This window comes from Nycticebus coucang, chromosome 18 (assembly GCF_027406575.1).
Source record: "Nycticebus coucang isolate mNycCou1 chromosome 18, mNycCou1.pri, whole genome shotgun sequence".
Lineage (NCBI taxonomy): Eukaryota > Metazoa > Chordata > Mammalia > Primates > Lorisidae > Nycticebus > Nycticebus coucang.
The window spans coordinates 32,501,900-32,522,055 of NC_069797.1; the positions used below are offsets into that span (position 1 = coordinate 32,501,900).

General features: G+C 43.6%; 1 protein-coding gene across 3 annotated transcripts in view; it reads right to left on the minus strand.

Moving 5' to 3' along the window:
• The window catches only part of SUPT6H (SPT6 homolog, histone chaperone and transcription elongation factor), a 45,418-nt gene that overhangs the window by 24,619 nt on the left and 643 nt on the right, over positions 1-20,156 (minus strand). For all 3 annotated transcript variants that reach the window (XM_053570444.1, XM_053570442.1, XM_053570443.1), the window contains exons 2-13: positions 9,187-9,323; positions 6,726-6,884; positions 6,561-6,637; positions 6,024-6,216; positions 5,762-5,846; positions 4,566-4,839; positions 4,110-4,211; positions 3,754-3,870; positions 2,484-2,573; positions 2,189-2,331; positions 566-714; positions 311-409 (exon numbers count right to left, since the gene is read on the minus strand). In XM_053570444.1, coding sequence (XP_053426419.1) covers positions 311-409; positions 566-714; positions 2,189-2,331; positions 2,484-2,573; positions 3,754-3,870; positions 4,110-4,211; positions 4,566-4,839; positions 5,762-5,846; positions 6,024-6,216; positions 6,561-6,637; positions 6,726-6,884; positions 9,187-9,295 — 1,597 coding nt within the window. In that variant the 5' untranslated portion in view covers positions 9,296-9,323. The remainder of the gene's footprint in view (positions 1-310; positions 410-565; positions 715-2,188; positions 2,332-2,483; positions 2,574-3,753; positions 3,871-4,109; positions 4,212-4,565; positions 4,840-5,761; positions 5,847-6,023; positions 6,217-6,560; positions 6,638-6,725; positions 6,885-9,186; positions 9,324-20,156) is intronic.

Below are 20,156 nucleotides of genomic sequence, written 5' to 3' on the forward strand. Positions count from 1 at the left end.
TTCTACTCATGAGTTTCCCACTACTTTAGGAAATTAGGGAGAGGCTGGGCCTTACTGTGGGACATGGATGAGGGGGGGGGAGCAGTGTTTATGAGGACCAAGTAGTAGGCTGGTTCAGGACTGAATCAGTGATTGACCCACACATCCATTCTTTTTTCTACCCACAAGAGTAGAAATTTCTTCTGCATCTTGGGGATGTCACGACCATAATAAAGAAGAAAATGGTTGTAGACATCTTTCAACCTCATCCTCCTGGGTTACTCCCTCTGCTCAAGGCTAGAATGCCCAGGTCCCAAGAAGCTGGCTTTACCTAGCCCAGCACTCTGACAGATGGTATACATGTCTCGGCGGGAGGCCTGCTTGAGTTCAGGGCCCCTCTGCTCCTCATCTTCTGCCTCTTCTCCTTCACCTAGGAAGAAAAACATGAGACGAGTTAGAGTTCTAGTTTCCAGTCTCTCTCAGGATCTGATACATGTTGGTGGAAACGCCAAAGGGTACCAAGCAAGGGCCTCCTTGGAGATGTCATGTCCATCAAGCCTCCTGGTTTTTCTTTTCCAGCACTCACCCTCTTCATCTCCCTCTTCCCGTACACGCTTCAGCTTCTTGCGGCTAGCCTTGGCAGCATTCTGCATCTTGGGGATGTCACGACCATAATAAAGAAGAAAATGATTGTAGACATCTTTCAGCTCATCCATTGACTGTACATCCTTGAGCCTGAGGGAAGGGACATAATGTCTTTAGTTACCACTGGGAAAGGGGTATACCCCATTTTACTACAAGAGGTCCAATTCTCAGGAGGCAACATGGCAACTAGGATGCGTACCTTTATTTTCTTTTTTTATTATGAGGCAAAAAGAAGTTTATTTTCCAAAGGAATTTCTATACTTTTTAAGCGTACCTTTATTTTCTAACTGCTAAAGAGACACAACAACATAACTTAACTGCAACTAAGGTGTCTTAAATATGTCAAACAGAAAGAGTGATGGTTGTTAAAAATGGAAGCAAACACAATTATAAGAGGAACGTTATCCAAAAAATGCAATCATTAGTACCCCGAACCCCATAAATGCATCAATGTACAAAGTTATGATTTAATAAAAAACAATTAAAAAAATAAAAAAATAACTTACAATAATTAAAACAAAAACTAAAAATGCAATCAGTGTAATCTAATTCTTTGTACTTTCAATGAATCCCAAACAATTAAAAAAAAAAAGGGAAGGGCGGCGCCTATGGCTCAGGGAGTAGGGTGGCGGGTTCAAACCCAGCCCCGGCCAAACTGCAACAACAACAACAAAATAGCCGGGCATTGTGGCAGGTGCCTGTAGTCCCAGCTGCTTGGGAGGCTAAGGCAAGAGAATCGCGTAAGCCCAAGAGTTAGAGGTTGCTGTGAGCCGTGGGACGCCACGGCACTCTACCCGAGGGAGGTACAGTGTGACTCTGTCTCTACAAAAAAAAAAAAAAAAAAAAACAGGAAGCAAAAAGGGAGAGACAGAATGTCTCTAGAAAAGTTCAAAGTGTTTGGACAGTACTTGTCCTTCCTCCTTAGCTTCCTGATGCTGGCCACAAAAACCATCTGCTCCCCTCCCACAGCCCACTCTGATTGCAAGCTCACCCTGCAAACTTCTGATAATTTGTTTTCCCACATGGTATAAATGTATAGACCAACAAACCTAAACATGCAAACCTTCTAACTATTAATTTTTTGGTAAATAAGCTTATTTATATACTGATATAGACAACTAAGATAAATGAATTTACATCAGAAAGATTACTTTCTTTTTTTGTTTTTAGTGCCCTTATAAGAGGAAACAGCACTATTTATGTGCAGACAAGTTGTGTTCTAAGGCAGTGGTTCTCAACATGTGGGTTGCGACCCCTTTGAGGGGGTTGAATGACCACCTTTTCACAGGGGTTGCCTAAGATCATCCTGCATATCAGATATTTACATTACAATTCATAACTAGAAAAACTGCAGTTATGAAGTAGCAATGAAAATAATTTTACGGTTGGGGGTCACCACAACATGAGGAACTGTATTAAAGGGTCGCAGCATTAGGAAGATTGAGAACCACTGTTCTAAGGGATAGGGCCCTGTGCCACAAATTTTACAAGGTAACATTGCTCTTGGGTGGCCTGTCTTGGGTCTGATGGCTCCCTAAAATGGGATAAACCCTGCATGTATTACCTCTCCATGTCTGTGGTATCCAGTGCCCGAATGCCATCAGCAAGAGGTTTGTCAGGGTCAGCAGAGATTTGCTCATACTGATAAGCCTGCATCTTCTCAAACAGCCGCGTTAGGTTCTCTTTTCGGATCCTCAGCTGGGTCCACTAGGGCAGGAAAGGGCAGGGCTGGTGTTCAGCACAGGAGACCCAGTGGGGAAACTTGACAGGCTTGGGGGGCTTGGGCTTGTAGGACCCTGGTAGCAGTAGTGCCCAAACCAGCCCATACCTCCTTGGGGGCTGCAGACCTATATTATTACCTTTTCATCCCACTGCCACACCCTCCAGAGGTCATTAATGTGCAACTCTGGTTCCACGTATTCTTTTCGGTAGAAGGCAATGAAAGGCACCTAGGGTGGCAAGGAGACTTCTGTCACTCAGAGAGGAAAGATCTGCAAAGCTACCCTCTGCCAGAGGACAATAAATTCCTGGACAAATAGCTCTAGGAAACTCAATAGTCAGAAGCTCAGTCTCCCTCACAGGTCCATCCAGAGCACAGTCTTCTCACCAACATGGGAGAATATTGCCATGGACAGGGCAGCATTGTTCTTGGAACCACTAGAGTCACCATTGGTCCTAATACTTATTCAGTCAAGGGATGGGACTTCCCATTAGGGCACTTCCTCAGTCAAATTCTGAAAATAGCACAAGGAGGCTCCCTACCTGACAGATAGTTACCTAACTAAATTTCTTTGTTCCTTCTTCATTTTAGCAGCTTTTAATGAAAGTTATATGTAAGATTATTTTATTCAGGCCAAGTGCAGTGGCTCATACCTATAATCCTAGCACTTTGGGAGGCTGAGGTGGGTGGACTGCCTGAGCTCACAGGTTCCAGACCAGCCTGAGTAAGTGTGAGACCCTGTTTCAAAAAATAGCCGGTCGTAGTCCCAGCTACTCAGGAGATTGAGACAAGAGAATTGATAGAGCCCAAGAGTTTGAGGTTGCTGTGAGCTATGACGCCACAGCACTCTACCAAGGGGAATTCTGTCTCAAAAAAAAAAAAAAAAGATTATTTTATTCGTGCATCTTCTCAATTGTTTCTGCCTTGTACTTGCGCTTTTCCTTTCCTACTTTGTGAAATTTGGTTTTCTGTTCAAGGATATTTTTGTGGTCTTTGTTCAGTTTAAGGATAATAATAACTACTTTGTTGGGGTGAATGCCCACATGGACAGTTGTGCCATTAGCCATTTCCTCCTGTAAACCTGGACTACTTTGCCAATTTGCTGTTATACTGTCCCCAAACAACCTTAACTTCATTATCCTTTTGGATGGGCATGGATTGAACACTGTACTTCTATCTGAGCTCTTTGGAAAAAGGGGAAAATATACTCTTCCTATGAATGTGGGAAGGTACATTGAAACAACTCTTGTGATTCTTGCTTCAGTAAGAAGTCACAAAGGGATTGAAGTTCATTTTGGCCATTGTCACATTGGCAATGGCTGCAAAAGGAAGGAGAGTTACACACTATATCCAGTTCTGTACCCTAACTAAATTTCTAACCAACGAATTACTGGAGTGTGAGATGCTACCTCAAAATGCTGATTTCTCATAAAGCCCAGGGCCTCTTTGATCTTCTGAATTGTGCTGGGCCCTTTTCGACTAAAGCTGCTCGTTGGCTGCCCTCGGTCTAGATAATCACAGCTTTCCTATAGTAGAAAAAAAAGACATCAAAGACACTGTTTCTTGCTTTGTCTTACCACACAAAGCCGCTTCATAACACAAGATAACCTTGTCAGATAAAAATTAAAAAAATCTGTCGCACGCACATACACACATACTTTCTTGTACCAGGTGCACTCATGTATGGGGTAGGGAGGAGTGGTTCCCTATCTAGATAAAGTGGCTTTTGGTTCACAGCAATACCTAAGGATCATTTTTTGGGTACCTGGAGAGAAATAGTTGGTGTGGCAAAGGCATTTCTATAGATCCAGTCAGCCTCTTCTTCTAGCTCATCATCTTCAGCCCCCTTGACTGGGATGGAGCGGAGCTGCAGTAGATAAGACAACAGAGCAAGACTGACTCCCACTAAAGAAAAACATATACCTTTCTGGACAGAAACATGTGATCCTCAGGCATGCATTTCCACTATCAAACACAGTACTATCCTGGCTGATGCAAGCATTTCATAGATTTGCTAGAGAAAAAGCTCCATCTCAGGAAACATAAGCAACAGAGTGAGAATCTATCTTCCCTCCTCTAAGAGCTGGACTCCTTAGACCGTAGGAACCGTAGGGTCAAAGTCCATCCTGGATACTACTCAACATCAGACTGTTGCTAGATTGTTTCTCAGCTACAGGGCAATGACAGATTGGCAAAAGTGCAGAGGCAGGTGGTTTCTTACCTGAAACCTCTCAGGTAGGTCAGTGGCTCGGATTTCATTGTCCTGGTCTGTCAGATGGCTGCTTTCCAGCTCACTGGGCTCGTACATCTCGAAGATGCTCCTGCGGCTCACACGCTTCTTGGTGGTCTTTTTGGGGCGCACGCGGATTTCACCCTCAGCCTCATCATCCTCATACTCATACTCTTCCTCCAGCTCTTCATCATACTCGTTGTATTTCTCAAATTCATCATAGTCGAAGTCCACACCAAAGATTTCCTGGGCTTCTTGCAGAGCTCTGTGGGTGAGACCAAGAGGCAGTGGCTCAGGTTCAGGTGAGAGGAGAGAAATGCAGCTCCTGCTCCTTTACTTGTCTCAAGGGAACTAAGATTAGGAGAAAGGCAAATAAGAGAACCATGTTCATTGTGGGAAAAAGGCTTAGCTGGGGGATATTTCTGAGTAAACTATTGTTTATTAGAGAATAAAAAGCTATCTTTAGCTCTTGCCATTGACAGGATTCAAATAGCAACAAGGCAGATGGGTCTATATCATGCTTAGTGGATCTATCTTCTGCTAAGGTATTACAGCATTCCCTTAAGATAAAAAGCTTTCAAACTTTTAATCTATAATGTAGCCATCTTTTTTTTAATTTTTTTAATTTTTTTTAGACAGAGTCTCACTATGTCGCCCTTGGTAGAGTGCTGTGGCATCACAACTCACAGCAACCTCAAACTCTTGGGCTTAAGCAATTCTCTTGCCTCAGCCTCCCAAGTAGCTAGGACTACAGGCGCCTAACAACGCCCATCTATTTTTTTTGTTGCAATTGTTTAGCTGGCTCGGGCTGGGTTTGAACCCGCCACCCTTGGTGTATGTGGCTGGCGCTGTAACCACTGTGCTACGGGCACGGAGCCAGATGTAGCCATCTTTCTTCCAACACAATTATACTTAGATATCAATGTATAAATGAATAAAAATGGAGCTATAGGTGGAAGAACACTGGAACCTTGCTCATGTAGGATTCCACTGTAAGCCCTAGAACAGAGACATCTCCCAGGGCTTCTAGGGGCAGTCTGAAATCCCTGCCTAGTAAAGTTATTGAGGGATGGAAGCAAAATGGCTGTAAGCTGGGAATGCTCCATTTTTTGCAGTGCCCTTTGATCTCCTTTCTTCAATGGGCCCACTCAATGCTTTACCACCTTTTTGTACCAAACCCCACTCACGCATCTGTGTATCCAGGAAGCTTTTTCCGCCACTTGGGTTTTTTCAGAGGTTGTCCATCATCATCCACAATGAAGTCGTCAATATCTGGGTAGAGAAAGGAGTAGTTAGTGCTCTGTCAGGAGCTGGGAGGTCTCTGAAAAGAAACTTTTTGTGTTGAATGCTGGGGGCTATAGCTGAAGAACGGTTTCCTATTGTGTTCCTAGGGGCCAGGAAATTCCAACACTCATCCAAATGGTGACTTCCCTGCTGAATGCCACATACCTGACTCTTCATCGTCTTCCTCCTCTTCCTCTGGAGGAGCCATGGAAGCTTCCACAGCCTCCTGCCCTTCTTCCCCTTCCCCATCCTGGAAGATTTCCTCTGCAATAGCCTCTTTTTCATGTTCTTCTTTGCCATATTCCTCCTCGTCATCGTCTTCATCATCTGACATTTTTTTGACACGGCGGTACTTTTGCTAGGAGGTTGGGAAAACTTGCCTCATTAGGTCTGAGGGGTCTGACATTAGGATGCCTATTCTCCCATCTCACTCCCATCTTCCCACCAGTTATGCTGACCAAGGAAGATAGGAACGAATATGCTGAGTAATGCTTTCAACTCCAAGGAACACCATCCTTGAAACTTTGACAAGCCTTTCTCTAACAGGCACCCAGATCTGGGGCGCAAATCTAGGCTCCATGTAACAATGACACTGGGCACCTTTCTCTTCTCTGATGTTCCGAAACTGTTCTAGATGTGCCTTTTCTCTCAGAGATACACTGAAATTTCAGGAGCTTTACAAAGACAAAGAGTGACACTTACTCCTCGTTTGACTTTGACACCCAAATTCTCCTCGATGAGGTCAAAATCATCATCTTCTAGGCGGTCATCAAATGATGCTGAAGAAAATAAAGTTAGTGATGGGAGGCCCCTTTCCCACCTCACTTTCCACACTATCTTCACCTGACCTGAAGATAAACTACTCACTGCGTTTTCTCTTCTTGTGGCCAACATCATCTTCTGAATCACCCGAGTCACTGCCCTCATCCTCCTCCCCTTCATCTTCATCATCATCATCATTGATAAAGCCTTTGAGGTTGCCTTGCTCATCCTGATCATCTAGGTTTTCCTCCTCCTCCTCCTCATCTGGAAAAAATGCATGTTTGAGGGATGGAGACTTGGTAACAGGCTGGGGACCAGGCAGGGCCACCTGCTTAATGAGATTATCCATTTGCTCTGCTCCTAAAGACCTGGGTGTTGTGTTAATCTTTTGACTCATGTAAAGATACAAACTATCTAAAAGCAGCAGCATATGGAAATGATGATTTCTTTTATACATTCACCATCTTTTTAGGCAAGATGACCTTCCTGATTATTCTGGCTCCCCACAATCATTAGCAGGGGCTTATGGACACCAATAATCTTGTTTTACCCAGTTTATAAAATAAGCGGTTATATTGCTTCTTTCACCCATAATTCTTTTTTTTTTTTTTTTTTTTTTGAGACAGAGCCTCAAGCTGTCGCCCTGGGTAGAGTGCCCTGGCATCACAGCTCCTAGCAACCTCCAACTCCCGGGCTCAAGTGATTCTCTTGCCTCAGCCTCCCAAGTAGCTGGGACTATAGGCGCCCACCACAATGCCCGGCTAATTTTTTGGTTGCAGCTGTCACTGTTGTATGGCAGGCCCAGACTGGATTCGAACCTGCCAGCTCAGGTGTATGTGGCTGGCGCCTTAGCCACTTCAGCCACAGGTGCCGAGCTCCATAATTCTTTTCTTTTCTTTTATTTTTTGAGACAGAGTCTCAAGCTGTCGCCCTGGGGCGAGTGCTGTGGCTTCATAGCTCACAGCAACTTCCAACTCGGGCTCAAGTGATTCTCTTGCCTTGGTTTTTCTATTTTTAGTAGAGATGGGGTCTCGCTTTTCCTCAGGCTGATGTCAAACTCATGAGCTCAAGCAATCTACCGGCCTTGGCCTCCCAGAGTGCTAGGATTACAGGTGTGAGCCACCGTGCCTGGCCTCCATAATTCTTTTTTTTGAGACAGAGTCTTACTGTCACCTTTGGTAGAGTGCTGTGGCATCACAGCTCACAGCAACCTCAAACTCTTGGGCTTAAGTGATTCTTTTGCCTCAGCCTCCCAAGTAGCTGGGACTATAGGTGCCCCTCATAAGGCCTGGCTATTTTTTGATGCTATTGTTGTTTAGCTGGCCAGGGCCAGGTTGAACCCACCACCCTCGGTGTGTATGGCTGGCGCCGTAACCACTGTGCTACAGGTGCAGAGCCATAATTATTTTAATTATATCTATCTATCTATCTATTTTTTGAGACAAGGCCTTGCTCTGTCAGCCAGACTACAGTGCAGTGACATCACCATAGCTCAATGCAACCTCCAACTCCCAGATGAAGTGATCCTCCTGCCCAAGCCTTGTCAGTAGCTGGGACTATAGGCATGCGCCATTATGCCCAGCTAATTTTTTCTATTTTTCATAGAGATGGGAATTTGTTCTTACTCAGGTTGGTCTCAAACTCCTGTCTTCTAGCAATCTTCCTGCCTTAATCTTCTGGAGTGCTTGAATTACCGGCATAATCCACTGTGCCCAGGCTCTGCTTTTCATTTTTAGAGATAAGGTCCTCTCCTTTCACTTAGGCTGGAGCCCAGTGGTATGACCACAGCTCACTGTAACCTTGAACTCCTGGTCTCAAGAGATCCTCTTACCTCAGCCTCCTGAGGTGCTAGGACTATAGGTGTACAGGTATATGCTCCCATGCCCACCTAATCTTTAAATTTTTTTTTTTTTTTGTGGTTTTTGGCCAGGGGTAGGTTTGAACCCGCCACCTTCGGCATATGGGACTGGCGCCCTACTCCTTGAGCCACAGGCGCCACCCTAATCTTTAAATTTTTTGTAGTTTCACTATGTTGCCCAGGCTGGTCTTGAACTTCTGGCCTCAAATGATCCTCCCACGTCAGCCTCCCAAGTGCTGGGATGACAGGTGTGAACCACTGTACTTGCTTCATCCATAATTTTGACAAAACTTACATTTCCCTTTCCTCCTTTAAAGCCATTTCATGCTCATACTCTGCTAATGATCTCAAAGGTTAGGTACGGCCAGAGAAATAGGAAACTGGGTGCGTAAATACCAACACTGCTAGGTGTAAAAGCAATTATCATTACATATGTATGTATTTATTGGCTTACTACCTGTCCCCTCCCACTTATATAAACTCCAAAATAGCTGGGTCTTTGTTTTGTTATTTCTAGTTCTAGGTACAGTGCCCAGCATACAGCAGATAGATGCTCAGTAAGTATTTTCTAAGAATGACTGAAAGTTCTCAAGCTGGTACCTCATGTGTGATAACTTCTGTGCTGAGCCTGAGCCTTTCATCAGCAAGAATCCAACTATCCAAAGCTTAGCAATAGTGGGGAGAAGCTTGAGGCTGGGGCCTCCTCACCATCATCCTCTTCTTCCACAAATTTCTTGGTGACTCGGGGCACCACCTCGCCTTCATCATTGTATTCTTCCTCTGACTCCTCAGCCTCGCTTTCCACAAAATCAGACATTGCAGCTTCTCAGTCTGGCTGAAGAGAACTGGGGTGGGGTGGATAAAAATGAGACCCATGATTTTACAGAGTGCTCTTGAACTTTCCCACAAATAGCCTTTTTTTTTTTTGTGGTTTTTGGCCGGGGCTGGGTTTGAACCCGCCACCTCCGGTATATGGGACCGGCGCCCCACTCCTTGAGCCACAGGCGCCGCCCCACAAATAGCCTTTTAGCCACCTGCCATTGCTCTACCTATTCAATCACTTCCACTTGGGGAGCAGAGTTAGAACCAGATGGCTCCATCTCTTCTACTTCCCATTCCTCGCAGGGCTGTTCTTCTCATGTGTACTTTTTTATTTTTTGAGACAGTCTTACTATGCCACCGTCGGTAGAGTGCCATGGTGTCACAGTTCACAGCAACCTCTAACTCTTGGGCTTAAGCAACTCTCTTGCCTCAGCCTCCCAAGTAGTCATGTGTACTTTTGAAAAGATAGTACGGGCAGCGCCTGTGGCTCAACGAGTAGGGCACCGGCCCCATATGCCGAGGGTGGCGGGTGCAAACCCAGCCCCGGCCAAACTGCAACAACAACAACAAAAAAATAGCCGGGCGTTGTGGCGGGCGCCTGTAGTCCCAGCTGCTCAGGAGGCTGAGGCAAGAGAATCGCGTAAGCCCAAGAGCTGGAGGTTGCTGTGAGCCGTGTGATGCCACGGCACTCTACTGAGGGCAGTAAAGTGAGACTCTGTCGCTACAAAAAAAAAAAGAAAAGGTAGTAATTATACTGGACTTATATTATCTCTCTACCTCAGAGTTTTACTGCTCTTATCATTTGGAGGTAGGACTAGGTAGAAAAAGAAAGAAATTAGTGTAGGGATAATTATTTGAGAATATGGTAAAAGAATAGAGATTATGTGACTTGCTCATAAGAGGGTGGGAAACAGTAAGTGCTAACTTTATGAAAGGCACTTTCACATACACTATCTCTGGTTATTAGTAGAGTCAGAAGGAAAATCCCTTTCAATGGATTAAACACACAAATGTTAGGAATTTGAGCCCACTTGCAGGAGTACTGGTTGGGAGCACTTGGGTAGAAAAGGGGCTGTCTAACTTAGAAACACTATAACCATGATTCTATTGTATCACTTAACTCTCTTGCAAAAAACCTTGAAAGGCAACAATTAAATGGAAAATTGCTGGGTTTAAGAGTAGGAATCAAATTCTGGTCTTATCACCTACCAGCTACATAAACTTAAGAAATATTTAATGTGTCTGAATATTCATCTTCTTCATTCGGAAAATGGCAAAAGCACTACCTACCTCACAGGATAGCTGAGAATGTTACATGACATAGGGGAATGAATCATACTGTTTCAAGAAGTGTTAACTAAGTTTGAATCCTTAGCCTACTTTTCCTTAGCAATCTGTAATTTTGTAAAAATCAATCTGAACTTTATCTTCTACTTTCCTGCTTTCAATACTCATCCAAAGCCTGGAAATTAAAGTGGAGAACTCTAAGAATTAGAACATGGGAGTCTGATGGACCTTGAGTGGGACTTAAAAACTGCACAAATCATCACATAATGATTCCACTTTTGAACCCTGAAAGTCAGCACCACTCCTCAGACTGTCCAATATAATGGTCCATTGTGTATATCCCATGTCCCTTTCCCCCACTTAGACTACAAGCTTCTGGAAGATAGAGACCAAATCCAACAGAGAGACTAATAAAAACCATGAAAGCATCAATGGAAGTACAAGAGGCATTACAAGGCACTTTGTGATTCTGTAGCAGAAAAGCTGTAACCCTCTAGGTAATTCTATAGAAATTCGGAACTGTTAAGTGCCTGTTAAATTACTTGCTCTTTCATATTGTTGCCATTTTCCCAAGTGAAGATGGTAGTAAGAGGGAGAAGGGTGGCTAATGGTGACCTGAAAGTCTGAGCTCTAGATGGAGCCTTAGGTTCTGTGACTCTAATTCTCCTGAAAATTGCTCTTACTATTATAAATACCTCAACCAATTAACTTAAAGATTAACAGAGCTCAAAAAAACAAAACTGAAGGTATTGGGTTCTGATGGAAAAGGAAAGGCAGTGTTCCACCTTAGGCTCATCTTAAGTTCAATTTTAGGCTGAGGTTGCAAATGACATTTTCAAAGCCTTACTGAATGCCTACTGTGTCCATACATGTTGCTAAAAGGTGTCCATACATGTTGCTAAAAGATGAGGATGTAAAGAAAAGGAGGAGTATTTGTTTCTAAGGAGCTGATTGCCTAGCAGACGGAGAAATATGAACATAAGGACTGGAAAATACTTTTATGTATCACAATAGATGTACAGAGCAGGCACGGAAGAGAACTGGAAAACAAACCCACAATACACAACACATAACTAAAACCAATATGGGTCTGTCTTGGGTATTTTAAGCAATTAAAAAAACACCCTGAGGAATAATGCTTATTACACACCTACCAAGTGCTAGACACTTAAAACAAATAGCCTGTTTTCTTGGTTTTTGGTGTTGTCTGTTTTTTGCTATCTCTACCAATAGGAACAAATTCCTATTAATCTCAACATTGTTCTATGAGTTATAGTACACTTCTCTTTCCATTCAACAAAGGCAGAAACAGACTTAGGGCTGAAGTCACTTGTTCAAGATGACACAACTATCACCCTGGGTAGAATGTCGTGGCTTCGTAGCTCACAGCAAACTCCAACTCTTGGGCTCAAGTGATCCTATTGCCTCAGTTTTTCTATTTTTTAGTAGAGATAGGGTCTTGCTTTTTTTTCAGGCTCGTCTGGAACTTGTGAGCTCAAGCAATCCACCCACCTTGGCTTCCCAGAGTGCTAGGATTATAGGCTGTGAGCCACCGCCCCAGGCTGATAAAAAGTATAATTTATCTTAAAATGTAGTGGGCCTACTACATTAAAATGAATCTCTCTCTATACACACACACACACACACACACACACACAGAATTCCTAGGCTTGAGCAATCCTTTTGCCTCAGCCTTCCAAGTAGCTGAGACTATAGACATGCATCACTACACTGGACTAGTTTTTCTATTTTTAGTAGAGAAAGGGGTCTTACTCTTGCTCAGCCTGGTCTCAAATTCCTGAGCTCAAGCAATCCACTTGCCTTGGCCTTCCAGAGTGTTAGGATTACAGGCTGAGCCACCGCCCCAGGCTGATAAAAAGTATTATTTATGTTAAAATGTAGTGGACCTACTACATTAAAATGAATCAATCTCTCTTTCTCTCTCTCTATATGTGTATGTACATACATATACTTTTTTGGTAAAGAAGGGGTTTCACTGTGTTGCCCAAGCTGGTTTCAAACTCCTGGCCTCAAACCATCCTTCCACCTTGGCCTTCCAAAGTGCTAGGATTACAAGCATGAGCCAGCATACCTCGTTAAATATTTATAAATGTCTCAATTTTAATTTCCCATCTGATAATCAATATATAAATTTGGTAAAAATCAATGGACATATTAATAATTCATAAATAAAATGTTTTTGGGGTTCTAAATAATATTTAAGACTATAAAGGGGTCCCAAGACCAAAATATTTGAGAATAACTATAACCCTGCAGGGCCATGATACACAAAGCCTTGGAGTTAGACTGCTGCCGCCACCCTTTCCCCCATTTACATTCGTAAGGCCATTTTGCTTGAGTACTGCCAAAAATGTCTTAAACTTCTGCCAATTAAATCTAGAGCTCTAGTTTTAATTTTGACACCACCCCCTCTCAGTCCTGAACTGAGCCATTAAAAATAGATTTGAATACAGGAACCCCTGTACATAGCTTGCTTTAATTAAGCTATCAGACCCCCAAGTCCAATCTTTTAAGGCTCACTACCTTGAAATGAAAAGCAGATCAGATGCCCCCCAGCCTACTTAACACAGGGAAACAGGCTACCTGAGGAAAACAGCCTTCTTCTGTCTTTTGGGTAGCCGGATTCTGTGCTACCCAGTTTGGCAAGATAGCTCTGTCCCCTTTCCTCCCATTGCCTAGGTTAGCTATAAAGCACTTGCTGTGCTATAGCTGGGGGGGGTGGGGGGGGGGAGGGATTGTCTCCAATGTACTTCCATACCAACACGTCCAGTTAAAAAGGTGTGTCAGAAGCAATCTTGACTTGCTGCAACTTGCGAGAGCTAGACATGCATACTGCAGTAGGACTGCAGGCTGAGGCTGACAAGCAGCCATTATTCCAGAACAGAGACAGTAATGTATTTATTTGTATATGATGATTATTAATATATGACATGTGGAAAGAGCCTAATGTAGCTTGGATTTTGTACTCAGTACTTATGTTCTTAAAATTTCTCCCACATTCAGACTGTTAAGTTTGCAGTTGGAATAGGTTTAGTAGAGGAGTAGAGAGGTAGAGGGAGTACTCCCCAGGCACAAGTACAGCTGCAGAACAAGATGTGGCTCAAAGGGAGAGGCTGGTGGTTGCCATGACATTCTCTGGAAGTGGAATGAAACTGGAATCGGATTGCCACAGGGGAGACCCTCAGCAGTCCCTTCTTTGAACAAGAAGTTGTATGAGGCAATTAAGAGGAGAGGAGGGTGACAAAGGATCTAGTCTGCTAATTCACTCCACTTTGCAGCTTCAATTAACATTTCCTATTTTTCTTATGATTAAGCTTTGTGTTGGGATATGGATATATAAAAATGAGAGAAAGATGCTTCTTATCCTGGTGGAACTCAGAATCTATCTCAAAAACCTTGCAAATGACGTTATGGTAAAGCATAATCAATATCATATTAAGTTACATACCTGAATTATGAGAACAATGTAAATCTGGGGAATACCTCAGAAAAGGTGCTGCCTAAGTGAGAGGGGAGTTAAGAACACAGTCTGGACAAAGGCAGCATTAGCAAAAAGGTAGACCTGATAGGGCCTGGAAGTCTGGGAACAGCCCCAGAAGGCTGGTGTGGAGTCTATACTACAAGATATTCTATGTTGTCTCACATTCTATGTTTTATAAATAAGGGACTAACTATCCAAAAGGTGTCCATAAGTGAATATCTAACTGAGAATCCCCAAACCTAAAAGTTTAATAAACAAAAGTATTCTGAGTCTACTTTAGAAATATTCTTTTCAGGGCGGCGCCTGTGGCTCAGTGAGTAGGGCACCGGCCCCATATGCCGAGGGTGGTGGGTTCAAACCCAGCCCCGGCCAAACTGCAACAAAAAATGGCCGGGCATTGTGGCGGGCGCCTGTAGTCCCAGCTGCTTGGGAGGCTGAGGCAAGAGAATCCCGTAAGCCCAAGAGTTGGAGGTTGCTGTGAGCCGTGTGACGCCACGGCACTCTACCCGAGGGCAGTATAGTGAGACTCTGTCTCTACAAAAAAAAAGAAAAAAAAAAAAAAAGAAATATTCTTTTCAATCTAGGATTCAGAACTCTTTGTTATTAAAAAAAAAAAAAAACCCAAACCCTAATTACACTAAGATGTTAAAATACAAAAAAGTTTAATTCCATCTGTTATTTGAACATGCATATCACATTTATAGGAAATAATAGCTTATAATCTTTTCAACACAATGCATTATTGATAATAATGGCTCTTCACAGAAGCAATTAAAAATATTATTTATTCCTTTTATTTCCATGTCTCCTTGAGGAAACAAAGAACAGAAACAATTGAAATATGTAACCAGATTCTGAAAACTGCAACATACAGAGGGATTAACAGTTACTATGCCTTGTGTGATAGCACTCAGGACCAGAGCTCCTGCTGGAGCATTGGGGTTAGCAAACTATTTCTCTGTATGGCCTGATTGTCACCGTAGCACAAAAGCATGTACACGAATGAGAGTGATCTAATTTGGCCTACAGCCCTTAGTACAGTGACCCTTGATCTAGAAGTACAGAAGATCTTTTTAAGAGTTGATGACAAGACTAGCATGGGATTATGTGGATTCTGCAATAGGAGAACACAACCTGGTTTTAAGGAAGTGATTCTGAACACCTTAAAAGTGAGGAAGAGTTAGGTCAGGGGAAGAGCTGATTTCTTGGAGGTGGTAGGGAGAGAGGTGTCATGGAAGAAGAGTGCTTCCAGCAGAAGGTGTGCATTGGGGCAGTAATCAAAAGGGCCAGTGTGGCCTCTGCATCCGTAGGTCAGTAGTTAGGGTGCCGGCCACATACACCAGGGCTGGTGGGTTCGAACTGGCCCAGGCCTGCTAAACAACAATGACTGCAACAACAGAAAAATAGCCAGGTGTTGTGGTGGGCTCCTGCTACTCGGGAGGCTGAGGCAAGAGTCCCAGCTACTCGGGAGGCTCAGGCAAGAGAACTGCTTAAGCCTAAGAGTTTGAGGTTACTGTGAGCTGTGACGCCACAGCACTCTACCGAAGGCAACATACTGAGACTCTGTCTCAAAAACAAAACAAAATTGGCTCGGCGCCTGTGGCTCAAGCGGCTAAGACACCAGCCACATACACCTGAGCTGGTGGGTTCGAATCCAGCCTGGGCCCGCCAAACAACGACAGCTGCAACCAAAACACAGCCGGGCATTGTGGCGGTTGCCTGTATTCCAGCTACTTGGGAGGCAGAGGCAGGAGACTGGCTTGCGCCCAGGAGTTGGAGGTTATTGTGAGCTGTGATGCCACAGCACTCTACCCAGGGGGATGGCTTGAGGCTCTGTCTCAAAAAAAAAAACAACAAAAAACAAAAAAGGCCAGTTTGGGGAGAGGGAGAATGCTTCGTGAATCTGTGGTGAAATCGCAAGGCTCTTTGTCAGGTAAGTTAAAGATTTTGGACTTTATCCTAAAGGTGCTAGGAAGGCACTGCAGGGTTTTATTTATTTATTATTTTATGTATTCAGAATCTTACTCTGTTGTCCCAAGGTAGAGTGCCATGGTATCTTCCTAGCTCACAGCAACCTTGAACTCCTGCATTCAGGCCATCCTCCCGCCTCAGCCTTCTGAGTAGCTGGGACTACAAGTACCCGCCACAACACCCAGCTAACTTTTTTTTTTGGTAGAGACAGATCTCACTTTATCGCCCTTGGTAGAGTGCTGTGGCATCATAGTTCATAGCAACCTCCAACTCGTGGGCTTAGGCGATTCTCTTGCCTCAGCCTCCCGAGTAGCTGGGACTGCAGGTGCCCGCCTAATGCCCAGCTAAACTTTTTTATTTTTAGTAGAGTCAGGGTCTGACTCTTGCTCAGGCTGGTCTTTAACTCTAAGAGTTCAAGCAATCCTCCCTGTCAGCCCCCCAGAGTGCTAGGATTACAGGCATGAGCCACTGTGCCTGGCTCCACTGCAGGGTTTTAAACAGAGACTTTAATTTACTTTCTAACTCAACAAACACTTATTTAATGAGTGCCTACCACACGCGAGGTATATACAAGACAAGATCCTTGCCCTAGGAGATATATATATTCTGGTGCAGGAGACAAACCACAAACAAAATAAATGTTGCTATAAGTGCTAGAAAAGAAATAGAGACCTTCACTTCTGAGACAGTGGGTTCAGTTAGGCTGAGATGTCAAGCATGGGTAGGATGTGATCTGCAAAGCCAGAAAGAAGTTCTAAGAAGTAGTAGGCAGGAACTTGATATATGGTAGGTGATGTCCTAAGGCCAATGTGACTAGAACAGGGGTCCTCAAACTTTTTAAACAGGGGGCCAGTTCACTGTCCCTCAGACCGTTGGAGGGCTGGACTATAGTTAAAAAAACAAACTATGAACTAATTCCTATGCACACTGCACTTATCTTATTTTGAAGTAAAAAAAACAAAACGGGAACAAATACAACCACACCGCCGCATGTGGCCCGCGGGCTGTAGTTTGAGGACCCCTGGACTAGAACATTGTTGAAGACAGCAGTATACTAGGGAGCATGGGCCTGCTCAAGCCGTAGTGGGTTGCAGAAAGCCATTAGTGATTAAATAGGGAAAAGACAAGATCTGTCTTGACCTGATCCTGCTACACGGAGGATGAACTACAGAAAGATTCAAGTGGAAGCAGGGAAAACTGAGGATACTGCTCTGGTACCCCAGGCAAAAGATCACAGTGGAATGGAAAAGGGTGGTAGCGAGTGTTGACGGAGAACAGAAGATAGATTAGACATATTTTGGAGGGGGAAGTGAAGGGACTAACTGATAGACTGGGGAAGAAGGGTAGTAAACAAAGAAAATCAAAGATGATTCTCAGAGGTCTGGCTTTGGTAACTATGTGGATTGAAGTACCACTTGGTGAAATGGGGAAAACCAGGTTTGGAATGATGGGAAAACCAAAATTTCCCTTTGGTTATGTTAGTTTTGGAGTGGCTAAGAGATGTACAAATGGAGATAATTAAACAATTTGACTCAAGATTCTGAAAGACAGAGGAGAGCGGCTGAGCTAGAGATTTAAAGTTGGGAGTTACCAGCTTTCAGATGGCAATTAAAGCCACAGGTCTGGGTCACCTAAAGGAAGCACACTGAGGATTTAGAATGAAACCCTGAGAGAAATCCAACGTTTATTAGATGTTAAGTAGAGAACAAATGTGGCTAAGACAATGAGACGGAATAGCCAGAGAAATGGAGAAAATCTAGGATTGAAGTGTCAATAAGCTAAGACAGGAAGAGTTTCAAGAAAGGAGTAACTCTGTTGAATATTCCAGAGTCTAAAGAAGACAAAAACAAAGTATCTACTGGATTTAGCTACACAGAAAACACTGGCAACCCTGATAAGACCAATTTATTTTTTTGAGACACAGTCTCATTTTTTTGCCCCAGGCTAGAGTACTGTGGTGTAACAGCTTGCAGCAACCTCAAACTCCTGGGCTCAAGCAATCCTCTTGCCCCAGCCTCCCAAGTAGCCGGGACTATAGGAGCCTGCCACAATGCCCAGGACAAGAGCAATTTCAGGCTGTGCACGGTGGTTCGTGCCTATAATTCTAGCACTCTTGGAGGCTGAGGCCCATGGACTGATGGAGCTTAGGAGTTTGAGACCAGCTTGAGCAAGAGCAAGACCGCCACCTCTGCCAAAAATAGAAAAAAACTAGCCAGGTGTTGTGGTGGGTATCTGTAGTCCCCAGCTACACAGGAGGCTGAGGCAAGAAGACTGATTGAGCTCAAGAGTTTGAGGTTGCTGTTATGATGACACCAAGGTACCTTACCCAGAGCGACAGAGTGAGATTCCGTCTAAAAAAAACAAAAACAAAAGCTCAATTTCAGCCCAGCAGAGTGGCTCACTCCTGTAATCCTAGCACTCTCGGAGGTTGAGGTGCATAGAATGCTTGAGCTAAGGAGTTCAAGACTGGTCTGAGCCAGAGAGAGACCTCATCTCTAAAAAAATAGCTGGAAAGGGCGGCGCCTGTGGCTCAAGGAGTAGGGCACCGGTCCCATATGCCGGAGGTGGCGGGTTCATAACCCAGCCCTGGCCAAAAACCACAAAAAAAAAAAAAAAAAAAAAAAATAGCTGGAAAAAAAATAAAAAATAAAAAAAAAGCTGGGTGTTGAGGTGGGCACCTGTAGTCTCAGCTACTGTGGAGGCTGAGGCAAGAGGAACGCTTAAGCCCCCAAATTTGAGGTTGCTGTGAGCTATGTGATGCCACAGCACTCTACCGACAGCTGCAAAATGAAACTCAGCCTCAAAAAAAAAAGCAGTTTCAATGGCGTGGTCAGAATTGAAGCCAGATTGGTATAGACTGAAGAGTCAATAAGACGTTAAAAATGTTGAACTGCCACAGGAAGAAATTTGGCTGTGATGGGAAATTCATTTTCTTTTATTTTTGGAGACAGTTTCCTTGTCGTCATAGGCATAGTGCCATGGCGTTATACCTCACAGCAACCTCAAACTCCTGGGCTCCAGTGACTCACTTGCTTCAGCCTCCTCAATAGCTGGGACTATAGGCACCCGCTACAATGCCTGGCTTTTTTTTTAGAGATGGGGTCTCACAAAAGTTCACGCTGGTCTCAAACTTGTGAGCTCAAGCAATCCACCTGCCTCGACCTCCTAGAGTGCTAGAATTACAGTATGATGGGAAATTTAAAAAAATTAGTAGGGTAGTTGGAGTGGGACCTGAAGGATTCTAGAACATAATTTGCATGATGATAGGAACAGAGTTTAGGATTTGGTGACTGACTGTATTGGGAGCTAATGGAGAGGAACAAAGTCAAGGATCTTATGCTGGATTGCTGGTAGTGGCATTTATTGAGACCAAAAACACAAAATGAAGGGCAAATTTGCTTCCAAAGATGGTATCTCCACTAGGTAGGCTTTCATGTGATGGAGACCTTAGGATGGAGAAACGTAAATTGTGACTAAGCCTCTTCAGACTGCATCACTTCCTGATGTACTTAATCTCTTGATGAGGTTAGAACTTCTTAGAAAGTAACAAGACTAAGCTAATCTACTCTAGTAGCCACACAAGCCAACTGAATAAAAATGTACTTGTACTGGGGAAGGGAAAAAAGTTGTGGAAAATGGCTTTAAATTCACAGCTGATAGGAGAGCAATCTCACTTTTGAAATCAAAACACTGAAGACTTACAAACTGGTAACTTTCAGATAAACAGTGGAACTAAGGTTTTTCCAAATAAGGTAATCAGATTTAATATTGTTTACATTCGTTATATTCATTAATAGTAGTATAGCTTAATACAGCCTTGCTACTTCTGATATTACAATTAATTTCCACGGAAGTATTTTGGAGAGCTTAGGCCTTCTACTAAAGAGTTCTTGCAAAAACTCACTTAAATGAACTGCTCCAGCTGGTTCAGGGAGTGCCTGAAAAGAAAGGCAGAAACTGGAAGAAGATGAAGTTCTGATTTAACAACTGACTCATGGTTGATTTTCGTGGTAGGCATTTGGCAAATGTTTGAGGAACTGAATCTACAGAGAATGGACGGGCTTCAGGTACTTCAAGACTTTCAATCTTTACAAAG